The sequence below is a fragment of the Rosa chinensis genome, chromosome 1 (genome assembly GCF_002994745.2).
Source record: "Rosa chinensis cultivar Old Blush chromosome 1, RchiOBHm-V2, whole genome shotgun sequence".
In the NCBI taxonomy this organism is placed as follows: Eukaryota; Viridiplantae; Streptophyta; class Magnoliopsida; order Rosales; family Rosaceae; genus Rosa; species Rosa chinensis.
In genome coordinates this window covers 56,532,953-56,541,317 of record NC_037088.1, presented here as the reverse complement: position 1 = coordinate 56,541,317, position 8,365 = coordinate 56,532,953, and the positions used below count along the sequence as shown (strand labels likewise).

The window sequence follows — 8,365 nt, the reverse complement described above, 5'->3', positions numbered from 1 at the left end:
ACTTGCGTTAAACCAAAGAAAGTTTACAACCAAACCCAGCAACTGGGTTGGAACCAAATACACAAACAAAAACCAAACTAAACACAGAAGGAGTTTTCCAAGAGCCAAATCCAGAAAAAAAAAAAAAAAAAAAAAAAACCACTAGGAATACAGACAATAAAGAGCAAAGACCAAGGCCCAAAACAGGCAAGCCTAAACAAACGAAGCAACAATTGAGCCAAGAGGAAATACTGTATATAGTCGCACTGATCAGGGTATTGTAATCTACTATTATGTAATCTAAAGTTTGTGCACTCTATGTACCGTGCTGAAAAGCAGGAGTGCAAGACTTGAAAAAGTCTGCACAGGTTATTCCCAACGTTTCCTCTCTATTTTTCTCTAGGGTTTCTAAAGTTGAAGGATTTTTTTTTTGGTTTGAAAAGTGAATTCATTGAAACTTTTAACGATTATAATAGTTTAGAATGGCATCCCGAAAAACCTTGGGAGCAGACACAAGCCATAGACGGCTTAAAGCTAGAGCTAAGCTAGAACAAACCAGAAGGTGTACTACACCAACAGGAAGTTCATGTACAATAAAATACTGCTCTGAATCACTTATAGAGAAACTAATAGAAAACTGAGGATAAATTCTCAGCCTCCTCAAGATAATTACCAACAATGAAACCATTGCCACGATCTTGAGATTTGGAGACCAAACCATCAGAATCTATAATTTGGACATGCAAGAGATCGGTAGATAACTCAAAAACAATTAACACTACTCACCAGGCAAGCAATTGTGGTACTCACAACGTGATTATACATAGATCTTTTGTAGAATATAGCAATGAGCAATCTGCCTGCACGTTTGGTCCCAAAATAATAAGAAGAACATATTTAAGCAAGCAAGTATCTAAAACATCTCCTGGGTCCCAAATTAATCCAAATTTGTGGAGAACTCAAGCCCAACCATTGGGCTCTGTTTTGGGCCCAAAGCCAGCCCAGCCCCCAAGCCCACGACCTTATACTGGGCACTCAAAAAATTGATATGGGCACCCAATCAAGGCAGAACCCGGTGCAGAAAGAGAGAATCGATACCGCCGTCCCCATCACCAGCAGCAAGCTCGCTGTGCCGAAGTCTTGGCCCATCGCCGTCATTTGCTGCAACTCCGTCGTCCAACTGCCCTGAATCACCGCGCCCGGGAGTGCTTGCACTCCTCGCTCCTCAACCGCCAATCCCAGATCCAAGTATCGACAGCCATAGCCACGAACCCTCCCCGCGACAGACATCCCAACCTTTGTCGTCAACCTCGCCGCGCCGAACTCAGGTGGCCGACCCCATCGCCACAGCACGCGATCAAAATCAAATCCCATCGAACCCAGCCTGTTGTACCAAACGCAGTATCGCAAATCCGAAATCAAAGACGAACCCCGACGAACCCCAACTCAGATCTACTCCAGACCGGCCAACGCTAAACAATAACACGATCAAAGACACAATCAATGCCTTCATCACCGCATCTCTGGTACCAGCGGATCCTCAGAAGAGTGCTGCCGTCTCTCTCTGCTCAAACCCCCCCCCCCCTGTGGTATAACAATGTATCATTCTAGACTTTCACGCTCTAAAGTTGTAGGATTTGTTAAAGTCCAACAAATTTTTTTATCTGTATATTTCAAAGGATTTTTTTTTTTTAGTAATTCAAAGGATTTTTATCATATTTTGTTTCTCTTAACATATTATTATGAGTACGGTCTAAACCATCTTAAACTAGATGGTACCCATATTTTTAAGAAAATTGTTCCAAGTACAAAAGTGCACCGTTTAAGTACCTCCGTCAAAGATTCATTCATTCAGTGTCTGTTAAAATTCAGGGCAAAGACATTCGTGAATGTTTGTATATTTGAAAGATAAGTTACCATCACCTTAACTTCCTCAAGTTTGCTCATCTCATTGCGCCCATATATTGGTCACTTGGTTGGATAACTGTTCTATAATATGAGGTACATTGCTTATCTCAAGTTTGCTTCCTCAAGCGAGTGACTATCTTCATCCCATTTTGAGGATTTATCTTCATTAATTACTTGAATGAATTACTCGTCTCAGAAACAAATACTCATTTGGGGGGCACATTGATCATGGACTGACCTAACAAGGATCTTGGATTTAAAAACCCAATTTCAATTGTGATGATTCAGTCTAGTCACACACCCTAAAGGCTGAATAGACGCTAACATAGTATGTCTGATGACCAAAATGAGTGCTCAATAGAATCAAATTATCACAACAGAAACTGGTTGCAACCAATTTTTAGTCATGGCATTGCGATAACGTGGAAGGAGAAGAGAGAAGTAACATTTTAGAATGGAAAGTTTAATGTAAATTGCTTGTCCTGAAAGGCATTCAGGATTTGATTCCTTATATGATTGAATATACAAGAAAATCTGATTTTTGAGTTACCAAGGTATTACAGCACTGTACAACCAGTTGACTAGCCACGATGCAGTTAGAAAGCAGCCTCCTCCTGTACACAACATGTCCAAAAGAATTTAACAAAACAAAAGAAAAAAAAAAGATGCTTATAAACGAAAACATTAATCAACAACCCTTATTCAAGCTAATGCAAAATGGCACATTTCTTTTCATTTTCCTCACTTTTTAATTGCTGCATATTAATGAATATTTCACTTGATTGGTCCGAGTTTGTTGAGACAAAAGAGCTTGTCTAAGCTCCTTTCTCTTTGTCCACAGACATACATTGCGACCCTTTCAAATAGAATATTTTTAACACAGAGCAAAAGTTGAACACAGAATTCTACTAGCATAGCATACACTATGATCCCCATCGAAACATCATGTTTCAATGCAGGAAATGTAATAAAATTAAGCATGCACAATGCTCCTTTAGAAAGATCTAATATTATAGAACAGCATAATAAGGTCGGACTAGAGGGTTGAATTCCTAGTGGCCTAACACATCACCGTGACAACAGTGTAATCCTAATCCCACTCCTTACTAACGGCTCATCTATGTTTCATGTGTGAAAGAAATGCGGTAGAACTTTGCCCCCTCCCAAAAGAAAGAAGAGGAAAAAAAAAAAAACAAACAAACACTAGACTGGCATACATATGGACACAAGTACAGTAAAGGGTGCTGCCTAGGCCATTACCTCGGTGGTTTTTACCACGGGAGTTCATCTTGATGTCTGAAAAAGTTGGACTGCAAATTAACCCAGCTGGAGAGAGAAAATTGATTTACGCACTAGGGATAAAGAATCTATCCCTCATTTGCATTGGCGCTACAATGGACTCAACAACGCAAAAAATTCCACCGGTTCTTCATTTTCTTTAACAATCTGTTTCAGAAACAATATCAAGTATATATGGTTACAAACCCTGCAAGATTGCACAAGAGGCGACAAGCATATGCATTTCACAGGTTTTGGTCCTAGAGAATATCGTAGTGCATGAAATACAAAAAGAACGCAAAGAAAGTAAGAATCATATTGAACATAAGACACATTATAAAAGAGAAAGGAATTAAACATTAGCATCAAATCCAGACAAAAAAACACATTAGCATGAAACGGACAGAATCAATGGGGAAAATGTTAAAAACTGCAAGTGGGCCATGCTGGAACATTCAGGAGAAAAGAAAGGAACCAGATTTTCTAGTGCAATAAACTTTCAAGCTCAGATTCAATCACTCGTTATAAAGACATTATTGAGCTAAACGAAGTTGAGGTTTGTACAAAATAATTACGTACAGCATTTAAAACTTCAACAATAGAAAAAATACCCAAGCTCTGTGATAAACTCGATAGAAAAACTCTTGACAGCTCACTTAACAATCAAAAGCTGAATGCCTTTGAGAAATAGACACTAGTAAATGGTGCTACAATCTCTCCCCCAGTTTACAAACCCTTCATAGTTTGCAAGAACCCACATCAACTGAGCCCTAAAGGTGCAAGCTTAAAAAGTAAAGATGAAATGAGCAAAAGGTAAAAGTAAAATTTCAATTATAGAGTCCATACCTTAATGATTGTGTCCTTTGGCAGACCCGTTTGGATGAGGACATCAGAACCAACTTGGTCCCAGTCAATCTCTTCTATATCAGCTCTGTTTTTGTCACTTTCTAATTGAATCTGAAGATTACCATTGTCAAAAAACCTTCCTACCCATAGATACAAAATCCTGCCTTCACTTTTACCTAAGTCTCTATTTGGTGAGAAAATAGCAAACACAGCTTTAGAATCTAGTTCACTTGCACCAAATGTTGCTAGCTTCTCTAAACTGGGCCACCGGCATACAAAAGGTTGCATAGAATTAGATTGCACAGGACAACTTGCCCCCATCTTCTTTGAGGCGGAGGATTCTGCAGCTCCTCCAGGAAGGCAATTTCTCCAAGGTTCAGCACTATGTTTGATAAGAGAAGCTTCCCTTTGGCACGAGTCAATACGATCTGCCTTACCCAGCACTATGTTGCATTGTGGTGTTGAATCTTCCCCGCCATTTTCAACACCATCCTTTGACTGTAATACATTGCCAACATTGTTCTTGCCATGTACAAAACAAGTACTATCATTTATCCCTACACCACCTTCTTCATTAGGAAGAATTTTCGAGGAAGTATTCAAACTCATCACAGGTAATTTGAGAGACTTCGACAAGCTACCTCTACGCTCTGCAAGTGAAGATGATAACTTTTTAGATGGTATTGGGGTTGACCGAGAACTGGCCTGTGAACTAAAATTGGAAACAACTTTTTCTTGGTTAGACATGGGTTGATAAGACGATCTAGGGGAGAGGAGACACATGTCAGAACAATTTGGCAATGTTGATGATACCGGAAGGGAACAGGAAGCTGCAGATGGAGAATCCAGAGAGGATTCTGAAAAGTACTTTGAACAAGTGCTTGAATCAGAAGAGATGGAATCTGGTGACAGATATGGAGGTGAGGAAGTAGAGGACGATGAAGATGAAGAGTGTGCAACTGAAGGTGATATAGAACTTTTAGTAGACTGAAGAAACATCATTGAATCTGAATAGACCCTGGTGAGAGATAACCGGGGTGCTGCGACAAACTCCTTCATGTTTCCTGAGGCAAACTTACGCCTGAGTGCACTCCAGCTGCTCTCTCTGGCAGGAAGATGAGTTTCATGTTCATTTTGCGAGGATGCAAATGGAGGTACAAAACCTCCCATAATAGCTTTCTGGAAAATTTCAAAATCAATATTATATGTGTCTGACTTCCTTTCACCTGGACGAATCTTATCTTTTGACTCCCCAACCTCTACTCCATTGCCAGATTTATCCATCAAGGGTAAAAGGTTTGAAAAAGCATCCCAAAAGTAAGCAGGCTCTTCCCCTTCCTTGATTATTGTTATTGGGCCTTGCACTCTCTCATACCGAACAATCTGACAAACAGCCCCTCTTGCATCCCTTTCCATGATAAGCTCACAGTTGTTACCAATCCAAAGATAGATTGCAGAAGGTATATGAACAATAAAAGCACCTCTAGAATCCAGAGCAGAAGGTGAGGGATTATTCAGCATTTTGGGGACGAGATGCAAAGGATCATATGGCGAATGTGGGGCAATTCTGTATATCCTCAATAGTGAACTTGGGCTAAGAGGGAAAGCATGAACTCTCTTCTGACACTGTAATAACTGACAAGCAAAGCCCATATTTGGATCAGCAATACCTCTAGCTGCTTTCACATACTGAAATGCATCATCAAAACTTTGTCCTTCTCTCCACATAAGATAAGCAATCACCAATGATGTGGACCGAGACACCCCTTGACAACAATGAACAAAAACCCTTCCACCTTGTTCCCTAACATCTTCAAAGTAATCAAAAACATCATATAGAATACTAGTAATATCCTCTGTAGGACTATCCTGCAACCATAGAGTTCTATACACAAAATCTGCCTTGAAATACTCAGGACAAACAAAACCCACGCAATTCAGAACATGGGTTATCCCATTCTGCTTAAGAATGTCTCTGTCCTTCGCAACGGCATCCCCACCAAGATAAATGTGTTGAGCCACTTTCGAACACTCTTTGTCAAAGAAAGCAATCTTATCCCTCCTCACAAGCCCACCATTCTTTGCCGGGTTGTTCTGAATGGCTGACAAATCAAGTTTCAACCTCTCCCCACCACCTCTCCCACTCGGAGTAGGAGGCTGTGGCCACTCACCAATATCATCTGAACCTGCCTTGGGCCACTCATCCAAGCTACGCCTAGCAATAGGCAATTGCAAGGGCGGCAAACCAGACCTAGCCTTGCTATTCTGCTGAGACCGCGGGGTCAACGGAACAGGAAACCTACGGTGACTCTGCCCATTACTGTTCCCTGCAGCCGCATTTGGATCTGCAAGGTCCTTTTCCTCAGTCTCAGGGTTGTGAGCCGCGGTCCTCGAAGCAGACCACGAAGCCGAGCGCCAGAACATTTTCCGGGAGCCGGAAAGCGGGACCGGAGCCCGAGAACTAGCAGAGGCATCCTCACTATCCACCATTCCCAACAGAAATTCTTACTCCAAAAACCCAGCTATCTGAAAAAAAACCCCTATCTCATTTCCATTTCTCACTTTTCTATGCTCCAATTACACAGTTGGGTTTCAATTACCAAGAATGTGAGAAATCAAAACCGTATCAGATCAAGCATCAGCTACAAACACACTGACACAGAAACAAAAACTACAATAAAAAATTTAAACTACCAAACAACAAAAAGCTCTTAAATTTGCAGTAAAACCAAATCAACAAGCACTAAAAAAATCGGTACAAACAATATTGGGTATGGGAAATGATAAAAATGGAACATACCCATCTTCAGCTAAAGCATAAATTTGTCATCTTTAACAAGAAATTGAATAAAAAACGACGCAATTTCAGTCCTAGGGTTCTTAACGTGATGCAAAACTTAGAAAGAGATTAGATTTATGACTTACAGATTGAGACACCAGAAACCCTAAGTGTGCGAGACCCAGAGCAGAGCTGCGACTGTGAAAAGCTTCAGGCGTTTTAGAGAGAGAAGAAGACGAAGCGAAGCAGAGGAGGGAAGAAGAAGAAGGAGGAGGAGAAGAAGAATGGAGTAAGCCACTGGGTTTCAATTGCTTCCTTTTCTTATTTGACTGTTTCAGAGAGTGTGACGGATCCACTTTCGACCCGAACCCGGATCGATTTTATGCTTTGATTTAATTTTTTTACTTAAACAAGTTTGATTTGTTTTGGTAAAGATACTGATCTTGCTTACCTTGACCTCATTTTTTGTTTGACCATTTTATTTAAGGCAAGAAGATTTGGAATTTAGAGTGTTATACATTGGGTTTTTGCTCTTTGAAACTTTTGGTTTTATTTTGATGGTCTTCACATTCTGAATTAGTAAATTTGGTTGTTAATGGTTTGACAGTCAAAACTCGAAATTAGTAATTTTGAATTTTGACTAGCATAGGATTCAAAAAATCTAATCTTTTTCCTAGTTAGGACTAAACATAAATTTTGACTAAACTTTCAGAAAACAACTTTGGTAGGTAATATTAATAATTCAGATTTGGAAAGAAAAAGTTTCATAATTATTTAAAAAATGCTGCTGTATAAAATGACAAAGTTGTTAAACCACAAGGGGGGCCAAGAAAGACATGTACATTATGCATTGAAAATGACCATTAAATAGGGCCTAGATTTGGGAGAAATGATGATTGTTAGTTTGCTAGTACTTGATAATTTTCACAGTTAATGAAGAAAGTGACACTTTCAAGTTTTCAAGCCAAAGTCTCCAACTTTTGAAATTGTGGTAGAACTAGACAAAAAATTTGAACTCAGTCTAACAAATGTTGTTACTAGTTGTTGCCCACAAGCATAAACCTGCGTTGGATTGGCTATGGATTTTGGCATTCTTGCCTAACAAATTTTAGTCCTCAAAATGTAAACTTGAAGTCAATGTCTTTGTGGAAATTCAAAGAATATGGGGAGTTTAGTCAATATTAGCATCTTTCATGGTTCTTTTCTTGATTATTTGACAAGTTAAGCATAGACTTGAATTTAATAAACTTGTTCAAGCAATTGTCCCATATGAATGTTATATGAACTCCTGGAAATACATTGATCAGATTTCTTTAAGGATAGTCTCTAGAGTCAATTGCAATTTTGATCCATGTGTGTCCCGCTAGGATGTCAGAGTCTTGGATTGTGATTCAATGAAAAGAGAAGAAATTTGTCATACATGAATTAAGACTTATGGTTTAGAGACGGGGGGATATAACTCGGGACCTTGTAAATTTTTACCACTAAAACTACAAGCCAACAAAATCATATTCCATTAGATGGGTTCCAAGTGGCATTTTCCACTTTCTAAATATAATGACAAAGGAAAAAATA

At 39.4% G+C, this 8,365-nt stretch overlaps 1 protein-coding gene across 2 annotated transcripts; it reads right to left on the bottom strand.

Moving 5' to 3' along the window:
- Positions 1 to 2,312: 2,312 nt before the first annotated feature.
- Positions 2,313 to 7,103, bottom strand: LOC112182611 (protein-tyrosine-phosphatase MKP1). 2 transcript variants are annotated; one of them, XM_024321114.2, is made up of 4 exons: positions 6,937 to 7,103; positions 4,012 to 6,664; positions 3,148 to 3,333; positions 2,313 to 2,501 (listed from the first exon to the last, which is right to left on the bottom strand). In XM_024321114.2, the coding sequence occupies exons 2-3, from the start codon at positions 6,499 to 6,501 to the stop codon at positions 3,277 to 3,279; spliced, it is 2,547 nt and encodes an 848-aa protein (XP_024176882.1). In that variant the 5' UTR covers positions 6,502 to 6,664; positions 6,937 to 7,103; the 3' UTR covers positions 2,313 to 2,501; positions 3,148 to 3,276. The 2 variants fall into 2 exon arrangements, with proteins under 2 accessions (XP_024176882.1, XP_040364631.1); XM_040508697.1 differs by having other exon boundaries at positions 4,012 to 6,537.
- Positions 7,104 to 8,365: the final 1,262 nt, after the last annotated feature.

Coding starts and splice junctions, on each gene's coding strand:
- LOC112182611 (XM_024321114.2), bottom strand. CDS start 6,501: ATGGTGGATAGTGAGGATGCCTCTGCTAGTTCTCGGGCTCCGGTCCCG. Junction 3,334..4,011: donor CAAAGGACACAATCATTAAG/GTATGGACTCTA, acceptor TTTCTGAAACAG/ATTGTTAAAGAAAATGAAGA.